A 27011-nucleotide genomic window follows, 5' to 3' on the forward strand; every position below is an offset into this window, starting at 1 on the left:
TGAAGAAACAAGTAAACGGAATAGGGGGGTTGGGGGCGGCAGGAAGGCTATTTTGGATGTGCTGGTCTGGGAAGGCCTCGCTGAAGAGGTGACGGTAAAGCAGAGACCTGGTTGAAGGAAAAGACACAGCAGGAGAACATCCAGGAGAGCATTTCAGGCAACAGGGAAGGAAGCCATGGGCTGACACACAAATTTGGCCTTCCCGCCCTCTGCTTTTCTTTTTATTCCCGAAACAGCCTTTTGTTTATCCAAAGGATATGGCACCGCTTGAATGTCTCTCTTTGTCTTCAACTCAAAAATAAAAATAATCAGATCCTTTTAATACAGTACATCTTTCAAGGAAGGTGCCAGGCCAGCACTGTTTCCCCAAACATTGTGCATCACAACTTGATTTCTTCAGAGGAAGAGTTCCCAACCTATCTAAGTGCTATGTCAAGCTTGTTACTAAAAGTGCATTAAAGCCAATTGTGTTTTTAATGCAGATAAACCTTTCCACAGATTAGTTTCACAAAAGATACTAACCAGTTGCTAGATAATTTTACACAAAAACAAAAATATTGTCAGTCCCTGAACTTCTGGCAGGACTGGGAACCACTGACTTAGAGAAGTATATAGTTTAATTTCATGATCTTTCAGGCAATGCAGTTGATGTTTTTAGGGGCTATTTGGATAAATATTTTACACGGAAGTGGCCAGTGTCAATTAAGGGCATTCCAGTTGACCCCAAAATAAGTGACTCTGCTACAACACCTGAGAACATTACATACTAACTTCTTCAAACACCATGAAACATCAAGACTTCAATACTGCCATGAGTGATACATTCTACAAACAGCCAGCCTACGCGGAGAGACTTGCCCGCGTGAAATATGCCCCTATCCCCACTGTGAGATTAATTTAACATAAACGCATTCATCTCCCCAAAGGGAGACCGAAAATAACCAGGTGACTTCCGGACGGGACGGAGATTCCCAAGGAGACGACTCCTGCGGACACATTCCACGTACCACCAGCCAGCTGCTCGCGAACGCCGGGCTTCCCCCCACTCCCTCGACAGCCAAGGATGCGGTGCACCCCGTGTCCCTGCACACGGCCGACCCCTCAACGTTCCCCGAGGACGCGGTGCACCCCCTGCCCCTGGACACGGCCGACCCCTCAACCGTCCCCGAGGAACCGGCAGCTTCGAGCAGAGGGTGCCGCGGAGACTCAGGCACCGGTGAGCTGCCCACCCGGCGAGAGGGACGATGGGTCGGAGTCGGACGCAGAGCAGGTCGGAGCGGAGTCGGCGCTCCCGGGCGTCCAGGAGCTCGCCACCCTCGTCAAGAGGCGCTCACCTGCCGGTCGCTGGAGGGGCTGCCCAGGCCCGCCCGGGAAGGAAGGGGGCGCGGGGGCCAGAGGGGGACCACGCGGGAGGCACCCGGGGACGCCCGGAGAAGGTCGGGGGGCACGCGGGGTGGAGGGCAAGTAGCTCTGGAGGATTGTGGGTCCCGGCCCGCCTCAGCCGCTCCTCACCTGCCCAGCGCCCGCTTCATGCCCGCGTCGGCGGCGCAGCGCTGCTCGGCCGGCCCGGGGCCCGCCAGGCACAGGTTCTGCTTCAGGCGGCAGTCAGCGTCCAGTGCCGCGGCGGCCGAGCCGGCGGAGGACGAGCCCGAGGCGGCGTAGCGCTCATGCTCCAGGGCGACGGGTTCGGTCCGCTTCCTCATTCCGTGGCCAGCACCGCCGGCCTCACCCTCGCCCTGGGCCTCGCCGCCGGCCGCCGCTCAGGAGAGCAGCCGCTCAGGTGAGCCGCCGCCGCCTCTAGCCCGCCGCCCAGACGTCCCTGCCGGCCGGGGTCGGGGCGGGGCCGGCGGCCTCCCGGCGCTGATTGGCCAGCGCTGAGTGGCTGTAGGCGGGTACGCCGGCCGGGGCCCCCTACCCGGCGCCCGGCGCGCCCAACATCCCCAGCGGCGATCGCAGCCATCTTGGACACGGGCAAACGAAGCCGCAAGGCGCGTCACCGTTCGGGCGCGGCCGACTGGCAGAGTAGCGCTGGGCAGGGGTCGGGCTAGGTCAGACCAGAGGCCGCCTGGGGCCCACTGCAGCGGCCCGAAGGGTACTCTGCTCATATCCCCGGATCTCTGACTACCCCCAACAGTGGAAACCCCCGAAAGGGTTTTATAAGAATTTACACAACAAAAAGAAAAAGGTGACATGACAATTCTGTCCTAATAATGATTTATAACTATTTTCCCACAAGGACTTTTCTTTAAAAAATATGTGATCTGGTAGTTTTTTTTTTTAATTTGAAACAGAAATGTATAGATATTTCTTTTTTTTTTTCTTTTGGGCCGAACGTTTGAAAACTGAGCTGCTTAAAAATTTTACTTTTTTGAAAAACCAGTATTAGATTTTAGATTTTTATGAAGCAGAAGTAGCTAATGGGGGAAGAATCCATTTCACAAATTTCCACTTGTGAAACAAATTAAGTACTAATTCAACCCATCCTAAAAACAGAAAGGAAAGAGCAGTTTCACCTATTCAGTTTTATAGCTTTGGCTTTCTTTAATATGGCATTATATATTTTTTTTACAAATGATCCACAACCAAGAGATTCGCTTATTTATTCCAAAGTAACTTGTAATTTCAACATTTGTGCCAGTGAAAACTATTGGCAACTGATAATTTAAGATCAATTAGAAACGTCTTTAGAAATTCAATAGCTCCTTATATTAGCTTTGTAATGATACTTAGAAATTGCAAAAGAATTTCACTGACCATATTACTAAATATCACAACCAGCATTCATATTTGTCCAAATATACTTTTGGTGAATTCTTTAAAGTAATGTAGAAGCACATACTGGAGACTGGGAATCCAGCAAATAAAGTAAATTAAGTAAAACATTTTTTTACTCTATCACTCACTAAATCCTTTCCAATCAATAGAAAAACAAAAAAGCTAGGAAGGGAGGGCTGCAAAGAAGAGAGTAAGGGGTACTGAGTCTTTCTTGCTGGTATTAGGCCTTGCTCCAGTCTTCAACTCTTGGTCCACACTCACTCTATAAGTAATCTTATTCAGGCTCTAATCTTATCCAGGTCACCCTACAATGGGGACACCTACATTTGGATCTCCAGTCCACACCTCTTCCTTAAACTCCAGGCTCCTCTATCCAGTGGTCTACTCAACCACTCTGACATCCTACATGCACCTAAAATCATGTTCAAAGCTGAGCTCTCAGCTCTTCTCCCACCCCAGCTCCATCCATAGCCTTCCCCACCTCCAGAATGCTAAGTCCATCCTTACAGTTCCTCAGGCCAAAACCTTGGAGTCATCCTTGATTCCTCCCTTCTCACGACACAGCAGGTCTATCACCAAGCCTGGTCAGCTCTCCTTTCAAAATCTATCCAGGATCAACCACTTCTCACCACCTCCACCATGGGCCAAAGTGCCATAATCCCTCACTTGGATTTTTGTAATAGTCTAAATGGTCTCCTGCCTCACTTCTGTCTACTTAATCCAGTGGCCACAAAGGTCTTTTTAAAAACCCTAGATCCAGTTCTGTCACTTATTTGCTCAAAACACTTCAATGGCTCCCCACCTAGTGGAAAATGAAACCGAAAGCTTATGAAATGGGCCAATGGGCCCTACTTGACTTGGCCTCAGCCTCCAGCCCTCACTCTGTTCTCAGCCACCAGCCTCTCTCTAGCTCACCCTGCTCCAGCATCACTGACTCCTTGCTGAGGCAGGGGCCCCAGGGTGTGGGTCGCATGTACATCAGCCATCATATCCGCATGGCTAACTCCCTTCCACTTAGGTCTGTGCCTTCTCTGAACACTAACTTGAAACCTTCAGGCCCTCTCACCATCACAGTTCACCCTCCCTGACTTACACTCTTTTTTTTTTAAATTAATTTTCATTGGAGTATAGTTGCTTTACACCATTGTGTTAGTTTCTGCTGTACAGCAAGATGAATCAGTTAGAGGTATACATATATCCACTCTTTTTTTAGATTTCCTTCCCATTTAGGTCACCACAGATCATCGAGCAGAGTTCCCCATGCTAAACAACAGCTTCTCATTAGTTATCTATTTTATACATATATGCCCTGACTATTTTATACATATATTCCCTGACTTATACTCTTCTTAGCACTTTTCACCAATATATTTGTCATCAGTATATCTGTGTCTGCGTATCGCTGATTCCCACACTAGACCTTAGACTCTGACAGCAGGGACTTTGCTGCTTTATCTTCAGTGTCTAGAACAATGCTGAATATGCACTTCATAAATATTTGCTGAAGGAATAATGAATCATCACGAACCCCCAGAAGTGGGTACTACTGCCCCTACTGTATAGGTAAGGAAGTGAGTCTCAGGCCTGAAGTCTGAAATTGAAAAGGTTTATGGCGAAGGAAGGTTGTGGATACTGGTGTTCTTTGGATTACACTATAGAATTGTGTATTTGATAAAAACACTTAGCTAAATTATCCGTTACTGTAGAGCTGGGAAGGAAAGGTCACTCAACGTAAGGATAAGATTCAGAGGCTTTGTAGGCCATTCCCAGGCTCATTTCTCAGACCACACATCTACTGTATCTATACTTGCAAAAGAGGAACAAAGTTTCTAGGGTAAGATAGAATGGATCCAAGTAACGTTGTTTGTTTGTTTTATTTATTTATTGGCCGCTTAGCATGTGGGACCTTAGTTCCGGATCAGAGATGGAACCAGCGCCCCCTGCAGTGGAAGCGTGGCTTCTTAACCACTGGACTTCCAGAGAAGTCCAAAGTAACACTAAAAAAAAAAAAAAAAAAAAAAAATAGCCACGGGAATTCCCTGGTGGTCCAGTGGTTAGGACTCTGCGCACTTCCACTGCAGGGGGCATGGGTTTGAGAACTAAGACTCCGCATGTCACACCGCGGGGCCAAAAAAAAAAAAAAAAAAGCCAAATAAAACGAATTGTTTCCATAGCAGTAATTCCCACCTTTGATTCTATATGGTTATGAAAATTTCCGTAATCATCTCGGCGGGAATATGGCTATGTGTATTCATGTTAATCTAGGGCAATCCCCCACCACCACCTTGTGAGTTATTGTACACGTTTTTAAATGACTGATTTAATATCAAATGTAGTACGGTGGAGTTGAAGGCTTAAATACAGGGTCTGTCACTTTACGAACTGTGTGACCTTGGGCAAGTTCTCTAACTTCTGGTTTCTAATCAGTACCAAGAGTCTTAATAACCACTTTAAGGATAATCGTGAGAATTACGTGAAGTATGTCACAGTCCCTAGCACACAAGAGATACCCAATAAAAGTTGTTTTCCCTTTACCATCACACAAACAAACCCACACTGCAAAACCGAACGGACGCAACGCTGGGTGCTAACATCACTGCACGCCTTTGCCGGGTCTGCCTTCTAGACCGCATCGTGCGCGCCCCCGTTAACCTAAACGAGAATGAATGAATTCAACGGAAAAGGGGACGTACGTCCATCCCGAGCTGTGCTGCGCGGGAGCTGTCCTGCGGCTCAGCCTGAGCTCAGACCGAGGCCTGGACAGGAGGGCTGGGCTGAAGCCACACCAAGGTCCGCAACCGCCCAGGTGTGGGGCTCCCTGTGACACTGCGGCTGCAGAGCGGAGGCAAATGTCCCCTGGCCGCCGCCGTAGCCTGGAGGCCGGCAGTGCGCTCCTATTGGTTGCGCGTTTGGGCGCCAAAGCGGGGCGGAGGCGGGGTCGGCCCCGCGCGTCGCGGACCTGTAGGAGCTGAAATCGTAGGGCCTGGTTCGGTGGCCGTTTGCCTGAGAGCCGGTGGTCTGTAAGGGCCGGCGTGTCCACCATGTTCTGCGAGAGGGCCATGGAGCTGGTCCGCGAGCTGCACCGCGCGGCCGAGGGAAGGCTGCCGGCCTTCAACGTGAGGGCGGCGGGCGGGCGGGCGCCTCCCAGGGGTGGCTTTTCTGGGGGCTGCGCAGCCGGGACGGGACGGCGGGTGTGCCCGTGGTTCTCCGCGGTGGATGTGGCCGGGTTGGTTTCTGCGGCTTCCCGCGCGCGGTCTGGACGGTCGGCGTCTCGCCCCGGTGACGCGCCGGAGAGGCCCGGAGACGGGTGCTGGAGCGCAGGTGTGAGTTGCACTGGGGAGGTGTGGACCGGGGTAGCGGGGCGTTAGGGCCGCGCCTGGGAGGATGCGGTGAGCGCAGCCCCGCCGGGGAGCCGGCGGTGCGGACACCCTCTCCCCGCCGGCGAAGGGCGACCGGCGCGGGGTCCACGGGCCGCACGGGGGCTCCGGGGCCGGGAGGTTTGCTGTTCACTCACAAGGCATTTCAGGGCAGCGATGGGGTAACTCTTCGTGTTTTGAAGATAATTGTGGCGGCACTTTGGGGAGTGGATCGAAGAGAAGAAAGAATGGCTCTGGGTGGTTACAGGAGACCACACGAGAGCTGTGTATGGTCCGAACGGCCCGGTCAGCGGGTGCTGAAAGCCGTGTCCTGAGACAGCAGGACTTGTAGCTACGAGGACAGGGCTGGAGATGGGATGGATAGTGGGGGAGGAGAGGGGTCGGCATCTCGGGAGGCTTCTCTCTCTGGTAGCGGAGTAAACATCGGAGGTCAGCAGGAAGAGTGTTTGGGGAAGGTGAGTTTTGTTTTGAACATTAAAGAGAAGTTAGTTTGACACTTAGGTCATTTAACGGATGGGGAAACTGAGCCGCGGAAATTATGGATCCAGTTAAGCAACTTGCCTGAACTTGCAGCATATTGGAGCCAGAGCCTCAATCTGAATACAGGTTTCCTAGAGTCCAGTATGTTGTTCTTGCAACTTCAGACAGTTACTTCATCTAAAAAGTTAGGAGACCATAGTGGGAGGTTCAGTAGAGACGCTGGAATGCAGAGGCGTGGAGGCTGTCAAATGTGGCCCCGCTGGGGTCGGAAGACTAGGTCCTTTGGGGGTCGTGGTACATGGGAGGAAACCAGCCCAAGGGCTCAGAGACTGCCCACGGTGCTGGCTATTCAGACCCTTAGTCCAGCTCTCTTTTTCACTCACATTTTAGGATAAGTGTTGGTTTCGCAATTCGGGGTGGGGGGCTCAGGGGCGGACTTAGAAGTTGTAAAATCACTCGCTTTTCTGGGTCTTAGTTGGCGGAGGTGTACCTTTTCCTGCAGTCGTGCCTGCTTTCGGAGCCGGCCACTGGCACAGCTGAGCTGAGACCAAGAATTGATCTGATTGACCCCACACACCCTTGACCACACAGACTTTCAAGAATTATTCCTCCCAGGCGGATGATGGCTGGTTTAGAGCAGGGACTCTGCCTTGTTCATTCCAGAATCCCTCATGGTTAGGTGCTGTGTTCAGCAAATTGGAATGATTATGCACTTTCTACATGCAGAACTGGTAATCGTTTAAGTGAGTTTTTAGGAAAATTATTTTAGGTATCTTTAAAAAATTATTTCACACTTGTCTTTTGTATACCTGCTGATCTACTCATTGTGCAAGAGTTTCAACTATTCCTTAAAATAATATTTGTAATAAATGGAATATTTAACTGAATTCTAATAAATCAGACTTTTCTATGATCTCTTTAACCACCTGATGAAAGAGAAGGTAGAAATCATGCTTTCATTTTTCATCAAGAATCATTTCTTATATTCGAGCAGGGTTAAGTAAAGTGTAATTCTGTAATTATACCAGTAGTGCCAAAGCATTTTGCTAATGCATATATTTTGGCTCTAAAAGTAGATGGGTTACTTATCTTTGTTTTGTTTTGGGTGGGTTTTATTTTGGTTGTTGTTATAGCATTAGTGGGTTTTTTTCTCCTTTTTAAAAAATTTTCAATTTAGTTGGTTTACAATGTTTCAGGTGTAGGGGTTGCTTGTTGACAGACTTATTGTGTGACATTTATGAATTTTATAATTCTAATGTTTTTATCCTTCCAAGGGAAAATTTTGCGTGCATGTGTGTTTTATATCTTTATTGGATTGTAATTGCTTTACAATGTTGTGTTCGTTTCTGCTGTACAACAAAGTGAATCAGCTGTATGTATACATATATCCCCATATCCCCTCCCTCTTGAGCCTCCCTCCCACCCTCCCCGTCCCACCCCTCTAGGTCATCACAGAGCACCGAGCTGATCTCCCTGTGCGATACCGCAGCTTCCCACTAGCTGTCTGTTTTATACATGGTGTATATACATGGTGTGTATGTCAGTGCTACTCTCTCAATTCGTCTCACCTTCCCCTTCCCCCTCTGTGTCCACAAGTCAGTTCGTTCCTTTTTATGGCTGAGTAATATCCCATCGTATTTATGTACCACATCTTCTTTATCCATTCATCTGCTGATGGGCATTTAGGTTGCTTCCATGTCCTGGCTGTTGTAAATAGTGCTGCAATGAACATTGGGGTACGTGCATTGTTTTGAATTATGGTTTTCTCCGTGTATATGCCCAGTAGTGGGATTGCTGGGTTATATGGTAGTTCTATTTTTACTTTTTTAAGGAACCTCCATACTGTTCTCCATAGTGGCTGTACCAATTTACATTCTCCTCAACAGGGCAGGAGGGTTCCCTTTTCTCCACACCCTCTCCAGCATTGATTGTTTGTAGTTTTTTGATGATGGCCATTCTGACTGGTGTGAGGTGATACCTCATTGTGGTTTTGATTTGCTTGTCTCTAATGATTTGCCTAATGATTTCTCTAATGATTTGCTCAAGTAGAAAAACTCCTTTGACCTTTCTATTTTCTATTCTAGCAATGGTTTTTTTTTTTTTTGGTAGTAACCTTTTAAGATCATTTTCCAGTAAATAATAAATTATTTATGTACTTTTGTCATGCATTATTGCTTCTGTAGGGCTATTGATTTTTTTGGTCATTAGTTTTATCAAGGTATAATTTATATACAACAAAATACACATTTTAATAGACATTTGAGTTTTGACAAATGTATACAATCCTTATAACCAGCAACCCAATCAAGATTTCTGTCACCCCAAGGATTCCCTTTTCTCTTTTGTAGCTACTAGCTACCTCCCATCTGCAGCCTTAGGCAACCATGGATTTTCTTTCTGTGCTACAGATTATATTTGTCTTTTTAAGTGTATTTCTGGAGTCAGCATGCTCGGAGTTGCAAACTTTTCTGGACGGGGCCAATTGGAAGCATACAGTGTGTACTCCTTTCTGACTTCTTTTCTCAGTACAGTATATTCAAGATTATCCTTAATCAGTATGCTAATTGTATATTTTGTGTTAGTAATTCATTCCTTTTTATTTTTTAAAATTATGGTAAAATATACATAACTTAAAATTTGCCTTTTTTTTTTTTTTTTTTGCGGTACGCGGGCCTCTCACTGTTGTGGCCTCTCCCGTTGCGGAGCACAGGCTCTGGATGCGCAGGCTCAGCGGCCATGGCTCACGGGCCCAGCCGCCCCGCGGCATGTGGGATCTTCCCGTACCGGGGCACGAACCCGTGTCCCCTGCATCGGCAGGCGGACTCTCAACCACTGCGCCACCAGGGAAGCCCCAAAATTTGCCATTTTTAAGCGTACACTTCAGTGGCATTAATTATATTCACATTGTTGTGCAACCATCACTCTTATTTCCAAAACTTTTCATAACCCCAAACAAACTCTATAACCTTTAAGCAATAACTCCCCACTCCTCTTTCCCCTCAGCTCCTGGTAACCTCTGATCTACTTTGTCTCTATGAATTTGCCTATTTCAGATAAGTGGAATCATACAATATTTGTCCTTCTGTGTCTGGCTTACTTCACTAAGCGTAATGTTTTCAAGGTTCATCCATGTTGTTGCATGTATCAGTACTTCATTTCTTTTTTTGGCTGAATAATATTCCGTTGAATGGATGTACAGTATTTGGTTTATCTCTTCATCAGTTGGACATTTGGGTTGTTTCCACTTTTGGGCTGTTATGAATAATGCTGCTCTGAACATTTGTGTACAAGTTTCTGTATGAAAAACTAGGTTTTCAGTTTTCTTGAGTATATACCTGGGAGTGGAATTGCTGGTTAATATGGTAATTCTGTGTTTAACTTTTTGTGGACTCATCAGACTGTTTTCTACAGGGCTGTACCATTTTACATTCCTACCTGCACTGTACAAGGGTTCCAATTTCTCCCCATCCTCTCCAACACTTGTTATCATGGCCATCCTAGTAGGTGTGGAAGGACTATTGGTTTTTTGTTTGGTTTTTTTTTTTTTGGCTGTGTTAGGTCTTCGTTGCTGTGCGTGGGCTTTCTCTAGTTGTGACGAGCAGGGGCGACCCTTTGTTGTGGTGCGTGGACTTCTCATTGCAGTGGCTTCTCTTGTTGCAGAGCACAGGCTCTAGGCACGAGGGCTTCAGTAGTTGTGGCTCGCGGGCTCTAGAGTGCAGGCTCAGTAGTTGTGGCACATGGGCTTAGTTGCTCTGTGGCATGTGGGATCTTCCCGGACCAGGGCTCGAACCCGTGTCCCCTGCATTGGCAGGCGGATTCTTAACCACTGCACCACCAGGGAAGTCCCGTACTATTGGTTTTTCATAACATACATAAATCAAAGATAAACATAGATAAAATATTGCTACAAACTTGATGGGGGAATTAATGAGTGTAATTTTATATGTTCTAGGAGGATGGACTCAGGCAAGTTCTGGAGGAGATGAAAGCTTTATATGAACAAAACCAATCTGATGTGTAAGTTGATAAGATTGATATTTTAAAACAATTTAAGAAATATATTGAAATCAGATAATCTTAACATTAGTTTTAATTTTTTAAACTTTTTATTATTTTAAAATTAATTTATTATTAATTTATTTATTTTTGGCTGCGTTGGGTCTTCATTGCTCTATGTGGGCTTTCTCTAGTTGCGGCAAGCAGGGGCTACTCTTCATTGCGGTGCACGGGCTTCTCATTGCGGTGGCTTCTCTTGTTGGAGAGCACAGGCTCTAGGCGCACAGGCTTCAACAGTTGTGGCTCGCGGGCTCTAGGGTGCAGGCTCAGTAGTTGTGGCACATGGGCTTAGTTGCTCTGTGGCATGTGAGATCTTCCTGGACCAGGGCTTGAACCCATGTCCCCTGCATTGGCAGGCGGATTCTTAACCACTGTGCCACCAGGGAAGTCTCAACATTAGATTTTAGATATGATTTGTTTTTTCTAATTCTCTGTGAGCCTGATCATACCCTAACTATACAGAACTAGAGGGATTTGTGTTAATCACTGCTATGTCCATAGGGATTCAAACAGTGCTTGGCACATGGTAGATGTTCAATAAATATTTGTTGTTTGACTGATATGACTTGAAAGGAATCGGGGTGGACCTAAAAGAGATGAGACGGGAGTAAGTAACAACCTTAATAAGTGAAATGTATTGTTTCCACTGCTTGTTTTCATCAGTAGAAGACTTAGTGGTTTAAAAGGAGAACAGGCAGTTTGTAAACTTAGCAGGAACAGCAGTGACTTACAATATCTTGAATGCAGTTCACTGAGAACTAGTGCTACAGAAGGCTTGGTAGGTGAGAGGGTTCTTGAGTTACAGACCATTTAGAGCCAAGCATGGTAGTTGGCCCAGTGGAGAATTTGGGCTGAATGACCAACTTCATAGGGTCCTGTGATTTGGTGAAGAGTAAGACACAGAGTACTAACTGCTGGATCAAAGGCGAGGTATTCAGATCTCAACCTGTCTGCAACATGAGGTTTCATGTTTGGCCTTGTTAGGGAGTGTTTTCATCAGTAAGTTGGACATAGAAATCAGTACTTTGCTGTTAAGATTTGTGGAGTACACAGAACAGTAGGCACATTTTGCAGTTACTGTATTTAAGGATAGATACAGATGGAACAAGGAACTGAACTGCAACAGGTCTGCAGTAAATGTAAGGGAAATGTAAAGTCCTGAACTCAGGTTCCCATACTGTTCATTTGTTCATTCAACAGATATGTACTAAACAATTATGAGCTGATAAATGGCTCTGGTATTTCAATTGTGAACAACATAATCAAGATTTTTGCCCCCGTGACCCTTACAGTGTAAGGTAGAAGGCAGATATTAAATACAGATACACCAAGTTGGAATACATGCTATGAAGGAAAACAACAACACTAGGAGAGAGAATAATGAATTGAAAATATTAGTAGATTGAGGCATCAGAGAAATTCTCTCCAAGGAAGAGACCTTTCAGCTGGGGCCTGAAGGAGAAGCAGGTTTTAGCGAGGCAGTAATTGGGGCAGAGAGCATTCTAGGTGGAGGAAACAGCATATGCAAAGACCCTGAGTCATGAAAGAGGGTGGGATGCTCAGGGAACTGATCATTAAAGAAAGCCAGTGTGGCTGAAACTTAGTGAGCAGGCAAAGGGTGACACCAGGTGAGATTTTTAAGCATGTGGGGCAGGTGGAGGCACGTTTGTGTTTTAAAAGACCACCCTGGCTGCTGTGTGGATAGTAGACGGAGGGGCTGAGAGGATAGGGAGGCATGGTGGTCATGCAGGTGGCGGGAGAGGTAAGCCAGACTAGGGAGAAAGTGAACAGTTTATAGACATTTAGGAGGTGGCCTGGCAGGCCTTGGTCCAGTAAGAGGATGATTTTCCTGTATTCATACCATCTGGAAATTCATGATCCAAAATTCTGTGCCCTTTCCTCCTAGTTTGGTTCTCGGGGGTCAGTCACTGTGACCAGTTTCTGGTTAAAATTACTTGTCAGAAGAAATCTATTTAATTACTCAGGTGTAAATGTGAGTTTTTTAAGGAAGTTCTTATGTACCTAATAAAGTACTCTGATGTTAGGTTGGGTGTATTTTATTTGTGCTATTTCTTTATAATCCAGAGCACATTGTAAACAATGTGGAGAATAGGGAATTCCCTGGTGGTCCAGTGGTTAGGACTCTGCGTTTCCACTGCAGGGGGCACGGGTTCGATTCCTGGTTGGGGAACTCAGACCCTGCAAGCCTCTTGGTGTGACCCAAAACAAAAAACAGACAAAAAAAAAATGTGGAGAATAAATCTAATGTTTGTAGAGTGGCAGAAGTGTATAGAACAATCTAGAAGACATGGTAAAATGGGACATATATTTTACCTGTATTTTCAGGGCCTGGAGCAGGCATGTATATTTTGTATTTGTTTCCTTTTAAAACTCCAGAGTAGATTCTAATTCATTCTGTATACCTGGCTTTGTTTTCAGTTTTTTTTTTATTATGGTAAAATACACATCACATAAAATTTGCTATCTTAACTTTTTTTTTTTTTTTTTTTTTTTTTTGGCCACACTGTGGGGCATGTGGGATCCTAGTTCCCTGCCCCCTGCCCTGCAGTGGAAGTGTGGAGTCCCAATTACTGGACCACCAGAGAAGTCCCCCATCTTAACCATTTCTAAGCATACAGTTCAGTGTATTCAGCACCTTCATAATGTCATATAGCCATCACCATCATCTCCAGAACTCTTCATCTTGTAAAACTGAAACACTATGCCGATTAAACAATTGTACATTTGGTTTTATTTTATTTTATGTATTTATTTTTTGGCTGCGCCACGAGGCTTGTGGGATCTTGGTTCCCTGACCAGGGATTGAACCCGTGCCCTCAGCAGTGAAAGTGCAGAAGTCCTAACCACTGGACCACCAGGGAGTTCCCAAACATCTGGTTTTAAAGTGCAATACTCGTCTAATATCCAAGGAGATATATATGTTACAGTGTAAAACCAAAATTTTCTCCCTCTCTGTGTGAAGGACCCTAAAGTACAGAACATGCACATAGTTGAAGGTCAATAAATATTTATTGGATGAGTGGAGGACCACCTGACTCCAGAATTCTTAGCTCACGTTATTAGAATGAGGATTTGGAAGTACCACAGAAAGAGGACTCCATAGGATCAGAACATGATGTGAGGCCATGATCTTATGCACCATGATATTCGATCTGTCTCTTATCCCACCATGAAAAAGGGATTCCAAAAAGTGAGGAAACACAATATTTGTCTTTTGGAGACAATGGAGATTAATCAGTGTGCAAAATGCAAAGTGCCACATGGCTAAACAAAACACTGGGAGTGTGATCCTAGGCAAATTAGTTAGCTTTTGCCTTTTTTTAATCTTTTAACATGTTAGCAAAAGCTCTGATGTGGAGGCAGGTACTATTTGGGTAGGTTAACTGCTAACATAAATGGATAAAAACAAGCATGTAGTCAGTTGTTAGTAGGCTTGGAAAATTTGACTTATACTGAAATAGACATTCTTTTCCTCCTTAAATGTTCTACCAGGAATGAAGCGAAGTCAGGTGGACGAAGTGATTTGATACCAACCATCAAGTTTCGACACTGTTCTTTGTTAAGAAATCAGCGCTGCACTGTAGCATACCTGTGAGCTTCTCTGTTTGCTGGGGTGGCAGGGAGCAGTGGAGGGTTCCCATGTGGTTTCCTAATTAATTGTTTTATATGGATAACAGGAATTCTTAGATTTGTCTCTCTTTTAAAGGCATTCTAAATTCTTCTCTTTTTTCTATTTAAACATTTTTTTATAATGAAAAATTGTAGTATTCATAAAATTAGGGAATAATATTACAAACCCCCATGGAGCCATCATATAGGCTTAACAATTCCTAACATTTTGCCATAATTGCTTCATGTTGTTTTATTTGTCTATGCTAAAACATTGTAGAACATTGGGCATTTTACCACTGAATACCTTAGTATGCATCTCTAAGAAATAAGGACCTTTTGGACCCTTTCTTACATGACCACCATGATTCTCATACCTAGAGGAATGAACCCGACTTCACAGCATCCATCCATACTGTATTCCTATTCTCCCTGTTGTCCCAAAGATGTCCTCTTACAATGGTTTGTTTGCCTCAGGAACCAAATAAAAGTCCACATGTTAAATTTTGGTGGTTGAGTCTGGAGTCTCTCTTGATCAAAACAACTTCCGATATCCCTCTGTTACGCCATCTAATACCTTATTAATGTCCTAGGTATGACCGATTGCTTCGGATTAGAGCACTCAGGTGGGAATGTGGCAGTGTCTTGCCAAGTGCTTTACGATTTCACATGTCTGCCGAAGAAGTAAGTCAGCACTGTTGTTCAAGTTTGTGAATTTGGAAAATCGCTGAGGTTATGGCAGTGTTCTGTAATAGTATTAATAGTATTTCTCTTTTTTTGTTTTAACAGAGTAATTTTTGGTCTGTAGTATATACTGTGATGAGAATGGTAGGAGTAATTCTAAATGCTATATGGAAAACTACTATTACTTAACAAAATAAAGGGTCCCATTATGTTACTTGTTAGTGATCCATCAGTAGGATGAAAAACCTGGCATTATTATTGGGAGATTTTCCATAAAATATGTGGGTATACATAATTTGCTTGTCAATGTGAATACTTGAATTCTTGATTTCTCCAGTCATTAAGGGACAGTATTTCAGGACACAGAATTGGAGCCAAGCAAACCTGTGTACAGACCTTGGCTCTGCCACTGTCAGATCTTGGGCAAGTGACTCGACCTCTCCCTGTGCCTAAATTCCCTCATTTACAAAGTGAGGGTCACACTGCCTACGGTGTTGCAGTGACTTCGGACACTACCTAAAGTTAGACCCAACTTCATAGGTTAAGACTGCTCTCACTTCAGGTACCAGCCATAAAGTTTGAGGTTCCCAAGGCCACCCTCCCTTCTGACCAACTGGCTACAAATTCAGAGGTTCCCACCATCCCCTCAGGTTTGGGGCTTTTAGCCTCTTGATATTAGTCCAACTTGGAGAGAGGAGAGGCGAGCTAGAAGTAGAGCTCAGTCACCTGTGATTCAATCAACCATGATTTGATCCATCGATCAAGCCTATGTAATGATACCCCAGAGCTGTGTGAGCTTCCCTGGTTGACAGTACTTTGTGTGTGTTGTCACATATCAGTGTGCCAGGAGGGTGGTGTGTCCTGATTCCTCAGGGAGAGGATACTCGAAGCTTCCCAGACATCATCCTGGGTGTCTCTTCCTTTGGCTCGTTCTGATTTGTATTGCAATAAAACTGTGATTGTCAGCGTAGTGCTTTCCTGGGTTCTGTGAGTCATTCTGGCAAATTATTGAACCTGAGGGAGGGGTGTGTGTATGTATGCGCACGCACACACTTTACTAATGCAGGTTATGTGTATAGTCTTTTAGAAGTTATCTTGTTTTACCTTTCACAAAGAGATTTACAGTACTGGAATCGATTTTTGTGAATAATGTGAAAGCCTAGTTGCATTTTGAATGTGGATATTGAGATGGCATCATTCATTGAAAAGGTCCTCTTTTCCCCTTGGCCTGTGCACAGTGCCACTCGTCATAAATTGAATGTCAGTATATCTGTGGATTTTGGATGGGGGACTTTCTCTTCTTTCTTAGTCTATTTGTCCTTGTACCAATTTCATATTGTTTAAATTATTGGAATTTTATAATAAGTCTTGAGTAAGTGTTCCCATCTTGTTCTTCTTTTTCAATATCTTCACTGCTTTTGGCCTTCTGCATTTCCTTGCAAATTTCAGACTCAATTTATCAAGTTCCATTTTTTAAAAAATTGGGGTTTTGATTGAGATTGAATTGAATCTATAGATCAGTTGACGTTACTACAATACTGAATCACCCAATCCTTGAAAGTGGTATATCCTTCCACATATTTTGGTTTACTTTAATTTCTCTCAACAGTTAAAAAAAAAAAACAGATTTACTGAGATACAATTTACATCCCCTAAAGTTTATCCTTTTACAGTATACAATTCAGTGTATTTAGGATATCCACAGAGTTGTGCATCCATCACCACCATCTTATCCAGAACATATTCTGTCCCCTCTTCCCAGGCCCTAGAGGCCACTACTCTACTTTCTTCATGGATTGGCCTAGTATGGACTTTTCATATGAGTGGAATCGTACACTATGTGGCCTTTTGTGGTTTTCACTCAGCATGTTTTCAAGGTTCATCCATGTGGTAACACATATAAGAGCTCCACTCTGATTTACGACTGAATAATCCCATTGTAGGGATGTACACATCTTATCCATTCATCAGTTGATGGACATTTGGGTGTTTTTCTCAACAGCATTTTATAGCTTTCAGAAAACCTGTCAATACAGAGTTTGAAGTTTGAAGAGATCATAATACTGAAATGGTGTATTTTTCATGGTTTGGTTTCTGGTGGAAAGTTCCTTAGGTCTGTGATTAAGTATGCTGGGATGCAAGTTCTGTGAGAACAGAGATGTTTGTTCACTTTGTTAAATGATCCTAAGTACCTAGACCAGTGCCTGGTTCATAACAGGCAGTCACTAATATTTGTAGTTTGAATGAATGGTCGTAGTAATGATCCATGTGGGGATGTGTGCTGTTTTTGAAAGGATTAGTATATAATTTCTGCAAGTTTGTTTTCTTACAGCTTTGTCAAATGGCCATCTTTATGTTTGTAGATGGAATGGTTCAATCATTACAAAAAGTCCCTTGCTACCTACATGAGGTCGTTGGGAGGAGATGAAGGTTTGGACATCACACAGGATATGAAACCTCCAAAAAGCCTCTACATAGAAGTAAGTATACCTTTTTAAAATGGATTTTTCTTTAATGCATAGACTGTAATGACTTTTGTCTAAGGGGTGATGTGGCACATATATACAATGGAATATTAGTCAGCCATAAAAAGAAATGAAATTGAGTTACTCATAGAGAGGTGGATGGACCTAGAGTCTGTCATACAGAGTGAAGTAAGTCAGAAAGAGAAAAACAAATACCGTATGCTATCACATATATATGGAATCTTAAAAAAAAAAATGGTTCTGAAGAACCTAGGGGCAGGACAGGAATAAAGACGCAGACGTAGAGGATGGACTTGAGGACACAAGGAGGGGGAAGGTTAAGCTGGGACGAAGCGAGACAGTGGCATGGACATACACACACTACCAAATGTAAAATCGATAGCTAGTGGGAAGCAGCTGCATAGCACAGGGAGATCAGCTCGGTGCTTTGTGACCACCTAGAGGGGTGGGATAGGGAGGGTGGGAGGGAGACACAGGAGGGAGGAGATATGGGGATATATGTATATGTATAGCTGATTCACTTTGTTATAAAGCAGAAACTAACACACCATTGTAAAGCAATTATACTCCAATAAAGATGTTAAAAAAAAAAAAAGAGGGCTTCCCTGGTGGCCCAGTGGTTGAGAGTCCGCCTGCCAATGCAGGGGACATGGGATTCGTGCCCTGGTCCAGGAAGATCCCACGTGCCGCGGAGCGGCTAGGCCCGTGAGCCATGGTCGCTGAGCCTGCGCCTCTGGAGCCTGTGCTCCGCAATGGGAGAGGCCACAACAGTGAGAGGCCCGCGTACCGCAAAAAAAAAAAGAAAAGAAAAAGGGTATATGAATATATATTAGTTTATACAGGCATACCTTGGAGATATCATGGGTTTGGTTTAAGACCCACAATAAAGTGCATATTCAATAAAGTGAGTCACGAAATGTTTTGGTTTCCCAGTACATATAAAAGTTATGTTTACACTATACTGTAGTCTGTTGAATATGTATTAGCATTATAATGCTAACCATCATCTGACAATGCAGGGTTGCCACAAACCTTCAATTTGTAAAAAGCGCAATATCTGAGAAGCACAATAAAGCAAAGCATAAAAAAGAAAGGAAACAAACTCAAACCAAAAATTTTACCTGTAGGTGGTGGCAGGAATAGGATGGAACAGCTAAAATTTTCTGACTGTACCTGTTTTAAAAGTTTTAACTTTGGGGCTTCCCTGGTGGCGCAGTGGTTGGGAGTCCGCCTGCCAATGCAGGGGACACGGGTTCGTGCCCCGGTCTGGGGGGATCCCACATGCCGTGGAGCGGCTGGGCCCGTGAGCCATGGCCGCTGGGCCTGCACGTCCGGAGCCTGTGCTCCGCAGGGAGAGAGGCCACAGCAGTGAGAGGCCCGCCTACCGCAAAAAAAAAAAGTTTTAACTTTGGAACCATGTAAATATTTTACATATTGTTAAAACAAAATGAAATCAAAGTGGAAAACCAACCTACACATTTTGAAAACAAAATGAAACAAATGAACCTGTGTTTTCATGTTGGTAGATTAGTCAAACAGGGGTTATTTAAATTACTTTAAAACACATAGATTGATTGTATTTCCCTAGTAGGTACATACTAAGGATGAAAAGAATTACAAAGAAATCTTAACCTGTTTTTAGTAATCATATTACTCGTAATAATGTTATTAGTAATAATATTCCTAAGAATAATATAATATTCTTTTTTTTTTTTTTTTTTTTTTTTTTTGCGGTACGCGGGCCTCTCACTGTTGTGGCCTCTCCCGTTGCGGAGCACAGGCTCTGGATGCGCAGGCTCAGCGGCCATGGCTCACGGGCCCAGCCGCTCCGCGGCATATGGGATCCTCCCAGACCGGGGCACGAACCCGTATCCCCTGCATCAGCAGGCGGACTCTCAACCACTGCGCCACCAGGGAGGCCCAATATAATATTCTTTAATAAAGTTTATATATTGAAGAATAGAGCAAAAAAGTAATAGCATGGACTCATGTTGAATCATCTCTTCTAAAGAAGTATTTCTTAGCTCTGTCCACTGAAAAGGCCTAGAAACAAGGACCAACCCAGTAGCCATGAGCATCCACATTCTTGAGTCTATATGCCATTTCCTGTGAAAGGAAACCAGGACTCCTGGGGGGGAAATGGCTGATTCCAGGTCTCAAGTAGATTAAAGATGTACAAGCTGAGCATGGAAAGCAAAGAAAGTATCAAGGACTACAAGGGGAGTGCGGAAAAGACTTGGGAGCTGATTCGAAGGAGCTCTCATTAGCCAAAGAAAGGACAATTTGAGCATCAAAATGATAAACTGCAGTGAATTGCATCACATCAATTGCGTTAGAAGCATGAATGATAATGACACCTAACAACAACAGTTTTAAAACTGAAACCTCTTTGGGTCTCCTTGGAGAATATGAAGGATGCAACTCATTTTGGAAAATGGTAAATGAAAGAATGGAGTCAAGCATCCATCTGCCGTTACTGCACAAATTCTATCTCAGGGTAGCCAAATTGTTTACGAGGGAAATCTCTTTTGTATAGAAGAATTCCAGCTAATAAATGCAGCAGGAATAAAAAAACTAGATTAATGCCGTTTTGTAGCCCTAATGCATGGAGGCAAGTAGCTGCTAAAGCATTAGGTGAAAAGCTTAAGAGAGACCTTAGTAGTGGATGGGTATGGATAGCACCTAGGCCCATTGATCAGTCTTAACATCCAAAAAGGGACACCAGGATTTCCCTGGTGGTGCAATGGTTAAGAATCTGCCTGCCAATGCAGGTGACACAGGTTTGATCCCTGGTGCAGGAAAATCCCACATGCTGTAGAGCAGCTAAGTCTGTGCAACTAAGCCCGTGCGCCACAGCTACTGAGCCTGCACTCTAGAGCCCACACACCACAACTACTGAGACCACATGCTGCAACTACTGAAGCCTGCGTGCTCTAGGGCCTGTGTGCCACAACTACTGAGCCCGTGTGCTGCAACTACTGAAGCCTGCACTCCTAGAGCCTGTGCTCTGCAACAGGAGAAGCCACCGCAATGAGAAGCCCATGCACCGCAACTAAGAGTAGCCCCCGCTCGCTGCAACTAGAGAAAGCCCGTGCGCAGCAATGAAGACCCCACACAGCCAAAAAAAAAAAAACCAAAAAACAAAAAGGGACACCAGACATTTTGTGCTTCACGACATCATAACACCATTTGCCAGAAAACTAAACCTGATCTGATCCAGCCCCTATACCTAACTTCCAGTTTATAAGAAATTCAGGGGTGGGGCAATGTGTTAAATGACCCCATGGGAGTCCACAACAGAATCTGTGTTTTGGGAAACTACCAAACTGCCCAGTTTCTTTAACAAATAAGTTGCCAAGGGGCAGGGGAAGGGAGAGAACCCTGTAGATTAAAGGAGACTTGGAGACATATTGGAAATGTGTGATGTGTAGCTCTTGTTTGACCCTCATTTGAGCATGGCAATTTAAAAAAAAAAATTCATGCGACAAAATGGGGAAATTTGGATTCTAACTGGGTATTTCATAATATTTTAAAAAATTATTAATAAGATGTGATAATGGTATTGGGATTTTTTTTAAATCTTATTTTATAGAAATAAGCACTAAAATAATTATAGATTAAATGAAATGATGTCTAGGATTTGCTTCAAAATAACCCAGAGGTGGGTGAGGGAACAAGATTGGCCACATGTTGATAGTAGTTGAATCCAGTTGGTGGCACATTGAGTTTATTAGCCTTTATACTTTTCAATGTGTTTGAGATTTTCCACAATAAAAGTCTATTTAAAGCAGCAAAATGCTGGTGGTGGGGGGGATTTTTCTTTTATTTCTCAAACCAACTTAAAATACCTTTGGGAGTCATGGTAGGATTGCAGAGGAATCACAGGACATGAAATTATCCAGGAAAAGTAGGAATCTGAGACTTGCCATTGGAGTTGGCTTTGCTAACACCAGTGCTAGTACTCTGGAGAATAAACTGAGGTCTGAACTCTCATAGGAGATGAAAATGCCCTCCCGCCTTCCTATGGCAGCACTTGAAGCTGAGCCAGGTCTGAGATTTCTGGGGCTACCTTTGAATGTTCCTTCTTTGCAGTTGCAGAAGTGGTTATCAGGCTCCTTACCCCTCCCACCTTCCAACTAAGAGCCTCTCCTGATTCTTGTAGCATGAGTCTATATGTTTTCTTTCCTAGTGCGCTTCTAAGTAATGCTGGGAAAGAGTCTGAATCAATCAATCAAAGGAGATTGGCAGAATCTGTAAAACAAATCTTATAGACTTATGTCCTGTTCTCAGATATTGATACTTTATGGGAGGAATCTATAAGAGGCAGGTTGTGGTAGATCTAAAATGTTCTCTTTTCTTTGTAGATATGGGGTTTTTTTTTGTTTTCTTTTTAATTTTATTTTTGTCTGCATCATGTCTTAGTTGTGGCACGTGGGATCTTCGTTGTGGCATGAGGGATCTTTCGTTGTGGTGCACGGGCTTCTCTGTAGTTGTGGCATGCGGGTTTTCTCTTCTTTGGTTGTGGTGCATGGGCTCCAGGGTATGTGGGCTCTGTAGCTGTGGTGCAGGGTTCCAGGGCGCGAGGGTTCTGTAGTTCGCAGCTCGCGGGCTCTAGTTGAGGTGTGCAAGCTCAGTAGTTGTGGTGCGCAGGCTTAGTTGCATGGGCTTAGTTGCTCTGTGGCATGTGGGATCTTAGTTCCCTGACATGGGATTGAACCTGCGTCCCATGCATTGTAAGGGTGATTCTTTATCACTGGACCACCAGGGAAGTCCCTGTAGATGTGTTTTCAACTGCTTGATTTTTCACAATTTGCAGAGGGAAAACAATCCAGTGACATTGTCTCTTTTTGGCAGCTCCTTAGGTTTCCTTGCTGTCAGTGCTGATGTACACATATATTCGGAGATTTGCCATTTTTCTTCCTCCCCGTCAAAACAGGACAATTGGAACCACTAGAATACCACAGGAAGGAGTACTAGGCCTAAGTACACAGAGAAGAAATAAAGAGAAAGCCTAATACTTTTCATATGGGTATATATAAATCCCCTTCTGCTTTATGGTTTCTACATACTAAAAGGTAATTTAGATAAAACATCAGTTTTTCTTTTCAGGTGCGGTGTCTAAAAGACTACGGAGAATTTGAAGTTGATGATGGTACTTCAGTCCTATTAAAAAAAAATAGCCAGGTATTTATTGTCTTAAGATACTTTAAATTTTGTAAGAGTGTTGAATGACGAAAATGTTGGAATCAGTAACAAGGTAAGTATCACCTTGGGATGATCATTTGTATCGTAGGAATTACGTTTATTATAAAATACTCTTGTCCTTTTTCTAAATGTAAAGACGTGAAGCAAACGTTGCATATAGTAAGAAAGGGTTAATTACAGTTGACCCTTGAACAATGCACAGGGATTAGGGGTGCCTACAGACTCCCCTCCCCCCACACAGTCGGAAATCTGAGTACTTCTATCTCTGCCTCAAAAACAAAGGGATTGATAAATGACTCACCCAAAGGCTGGAAGCTAAAACAGTTTGAATAGGATTAGGACCCAAAGCCCTAGTTCTTTTGATCCCACCTGTTGTGATCTCTAATGGAACATAAACTTTTCCCCATACTTAGCCAATTTAAAGATCTGTAAAATGAAAATACAGGTTTTATATATGTGTGTGTGTGTGTGTGTGTATATATATATATATATATATATATATATATATATATATATATATGCATATTTGAGTGGAGTCATGCAGTTCAAACCCATGCTCAAGCATTAGCTATAATTTACTAGGGTATTGCTTGAATTTAATACTAAGCATTTCCCTGGGAAGTTGCCACAGTGGGTCTTACTCTAGTTAAGGGGGTATTAAGTTGTTGCATTTAGCTCCTTTCTTCAAATTATTATTTATTAAAAAGGTGCTAAGCACTAGTTTTCTGCCTATACTTCTTCACCTTGTAAATCTTAGTTCTTTAGCTAACAACTAGTGATATGGATCAAAAAATTTCTAAGTATTTAATATATAAACATAATAGAATTTAATAGGGAAAGACTGAAATTGTGAAATTGTAACTCACTAAATTTTTCCTTACGAAGAATCTCAATTTATGGTCTCCTTAGAAATCTTCAAGTTCACATTAGATGAATTCACATTAGCTGAATTTATTTTATCCTGTCTCTATTTTCTGTAGTCATATTAGCACAGGAGGAAAGGTGAACTAGTTAAAACCACTCTTTCCTTTGTTGCCTGCCATCTTGTTATGAGACGGTCGGTATTTAATGACCCTAGTCACTTTTGTTGACTTCTGTTTGTTCTGTTGAGCCAAAGGATGGTTCTGGTTATGTGGTTCTTAGCTCATTTCTCTAAGGGAGGGTGAGTTGGTCTCTTATTTTACTAGTACCCTTGGAGTTTTAAATAGTTTCCTGAAACCAAAGTTGAAATTATTAAAGACAGATTTTCAGGGTACCCTAAAATCTTTGGTCATTAAGGCAAAAGTTTCCCTTCCAAGGATACTAATGAATAGAAAATAGATGGTGAAGCTCTGGGTTCACAAGAACAAAGCTAGCCTTATAAAGCAATATCTGAGAAAATGCACTTCACCCCAAAATGTCCCTTGGTTGAATTTCTTTATCGAGCTTTGTGGCCAGTCTTCCCACCAGGTGTACTAAGACTCCTCAGCAGGGAGGGCCTGGGTGGGGCCAGGGCGGCCCAAAACCAGTCCCTCCTCTGTCTGCTGCTGTTAGACGATTGCTGTTTACTGTGTGGCGCATTCAGAAACCTTCTTCTTAATGAGACTTTGTCTCTCAGTATCACCCTATAAAAATGGGGAAACTTAAAAGCATAATCTACTCTAATTGATATTAAGGGGCTTCTAAAATGTCTGCACACATCTGAAACCAGTTTTCTATAAAATCTATAGTGTAGATCACCCACATAATGTAAAATGTTAATAGGGAAACATTTTCCTACTGTACATTCCTATATTATTGACTCTATGGCAGGCATGCTTCTCTGGTTGTCCAGAAATCAGAACGCCCTCTTTTTAGTAGATATTGGAATAATTGTTAAATGAACAACTCTATAGTTTTTTCTCTCTCTCTTTATTTTTTTTTTACATTTTATATTCTTAAGGCTTTTTAAAAATTCAGTTAAATTAAACAGTCCTTGGCCCATGGGTCTTCATGACTGGTTTGGAGGAGTTTCTTTGGTCATGGGTCTCACCGGAGGCCTTTGAGTTTGTGGAGGACTGTCAGGTGCACGGTGCCACTGAAGTGGCATCCGCTTCCTTGAATACTTTGCATACTCTCTCCTTCAGTTACTTTCTAGGGTTACCTACACTGCACTTTCTAATGTACTGTTTCTTGTTTTTACCCAAGTATCTCTGTCTCGTCTTTGAGATTTCTTTGGTCACTTGTGACCTTGGAAAGTCTTCCTGCCTCACTTCCAGCACCTCCCCGCTCCAGAGTTTACTAAATGTTCACTTTTGTTTTAAGCCCTGGTGTTCTGAGAGGGAATCAGACAAGGAGACTCCTTTCCACCTCAGAACGAGAGCAGTGTCCTCTCAGGAGACGTTGAGGATGAGCCTTAGCCAGGCACTGGCATCCTCACACACAGCGTGTGACCAGCACCCATGTCATAGGTTACAATGACTTTTAATCCTTAGAAAATATGGGAGAAGAGTTGCACTGTTAGTAGAAGAATGACTGTTCAGACTCAGATCCTAGAAAAGGTTTAATGGAGAAGACACTCCTTCCGTTTGCCTTCCTAATGAGCTGTTGCCTTACCACTTGTGATCCAGTGCCCCAAATCTCACCTACCTGGGTTTTCTGTGCATAAATTTTAAAATGCAATCATTAAGGAAAATACCTACTAGAATTCAAAACTCTTTAGTTAAATTTAACTTAAGCAAAACGTGAATTTGTTTATAAAATTCAGATTTCAGTACAGCTCTAGGTGACATCCATTTCAGTTGATTAAAAGAGCAAAAATACATAAGTTTAGCTTTTAACTACTTAGCTGGTGGAGTTTGAAATATATATATAATGCGCTGCTGCTTTTTAATGATGCGTCGTGCGATTTAACATTCTTTTCATTCCCTTTTCTTCCTCCCCCTCTTCCCCCAGCACTTTCTACCTCGGTGGAAGTGTGAGCAGCTGATTAGACAAGGCATCCTGGAGCACGTGCTATCGTGACCTCGCGCCAGGTGGCTGCCAAGGCTTCCCCCGTTCGAGGCTGGACCCAACCAAGGACACTTCTCCACCTCCCTCTCCACCTCCCCCAGGCCCACCACTTTTTGGTTTTAAAATTTAGACTTACTTTAACCAGGAATGCTTGGCCAAGGAGTATGGTTTGTTTTTCTTTTTCTTTTTTTTCATTTGAACCTTAGTTTCTCTTTCATTTAATTTCCAAATATAATTCTATAACCTTCCATGGTAAATATATTTTTGAATCTATGTTGTATGCTTGCATTTTGAAGCATCAGTTCTCAATAGAGTGTTTGAATTCTTGCCATACAGAGACTCCATATATCCAATCTGCTGTCCACAGTTCTAGAGGGAAGTCCAGGATCAAGGCTCTAGCAGATTCTGTGCCTAAAGAGAGTGCTTCCTAGTTCATACACCGCCATCTTCTCATTCTGTGCTCACAAGGTGGAAGTGGTTTATTTTTCTATTGTACAGGATTCTCCCCTTTGTGTGGTAAGTTGTATCTGTAATCACAACATTCCTACAATTCCCAAAATACTATATACAGTTCCCAAAATATTATAGTGTGTTTTTGTTTAATGAAAGTAAATTATCAATATTACATTTTAATCTCTTTTAAACAATGAGGAAGTTTCACCTGGCTGTATAGGGAGATAGGAGGTCCTTGTGCATCTTATGTTGCTGGAATTGTGCATTGTGCAAGCCGGGGAGCTGAATTTCTGCAATTCATGTTTCCAAATCACATGGGCAGGTGGAGCTGATGGCCTATAAAATTTTCAGCGTATTTAATGTTTAATAACATGTTAACTTATCACCTGGCTGTTAAGAAAGGAAGGACACAATGGATTTTGCCCATTTCCAGCAGTGGTGGCTGATCTGGCTCATGCCTGTCTGCAAACTTGTGAGGTGAGCACCAGGATCTCCCCTTTGGAAAGGGAAATTGAAATTGGGGCTAGGAAAGGAACTTTGTGCAGTTTCCCCCCAACAGTCACAGTGACCAGAAAGTCACGTGAAGAGCTGGTCAACTAAGTGGAGCGCAGTTTCTGTTGCCTGATAAACTGAAAATGGTAGACATTGGAGAGGCACAGAGTGGGCTTGCCTGATGGTCAGTGGCCTTTCCGCACCAGTCCCCTCCATGACCAGTGACTAGAGCCAGTCAACATAAATCAATAAAACCTACAAAATTTTAACTTTTCAACTAGTATACATTCACTTCAAATAAGGAATATACTTATTATTTTATTCTGGGAATTAAACAGAAAAGTACAACATATATCAATAATTTACATACAGGAATGATGCTGGGCTGTAATCTCAGAGGCAT

General features: G+C 43.3%; 2 protein-coding genes across 4 annotated transcripts in view; one reads left to right on the forward strand and one right to left on the reverse strand.

Moving 5' to 3' along the window:
• Nucleotides 1–1703, reverse strand: part of ABHD12 (abhydrolase domain containing 12, lysophospholipase) — a gene marked incomplete at its 5' end in the record, with an annotated part of 69538 nt that extends 67835 nt beyond the window's left edge. Inside the window, one exon of the mRNA XM_079718825.1 lies at nucleotides 1513–1703. Within this exon, the coding sequence (XP_079574951.1) occupies nucleotides 1513–1703 (191 nt within the window). The remainder of the gene's footprint in view (nucleotides 1–1512) is intronic.
• A 4057-nt stretch (nucleotides 1704–5760) lies between these two features.
• Nucleotides 5761–25675, forward strand: GINS1 (GINS complex subunit 1; the record flags this gene model as incomplete). 3 transcript variants are annotated; one of them, XM_079719485.1, is made up of 7 exons in its annotated part: nucleotides 5761–5891; nucleotides 10585–10649; nucleotides 14202–14300; nucleotides 14912–15002; nucleotides 17366–17482; nucleotides 22598–22672; nucleotides 25607–25675. In XM_079719485.1, 7 exons carry the CDS (start codon nucleotides 5817–5819, stop codon nucleotides 25673–25675), a joined length of 591 nt encoding a protein of 196 aa, XP_079575611.1. The 3 variants fall into 3 exon arrangements, with proteins under 3 accessions (XP_079575611.1, XP_079575612.1, XP_079575613.1); XM_079719486.1 differs by lacking the exon at nucleotides 17366–17482; XM_079719487.1 differs by lacking the exons at nucleotides 10585–10649; nucleotides 14202–14300; nucleotides 14912–15002 and having other exon boundaries at nucleotides 5817–5891.
• Between the last annotated feature and the right edge of the window lie 1336 nt (nucleotides 25676–27011).

This window comes from Hyperoodon ampullatus (genome assembly GCF_949752795.1).
Source record: "Hyperoodon ampullatus genome assembly, chromosome: 14".
Taxonomy (NCBI): Eukaryota; Metazoa; Chordata; class Mammalia; order Artiodactyla; family Ziphiidae; genus Hyperoodon; species Hyperoodon ampullatus.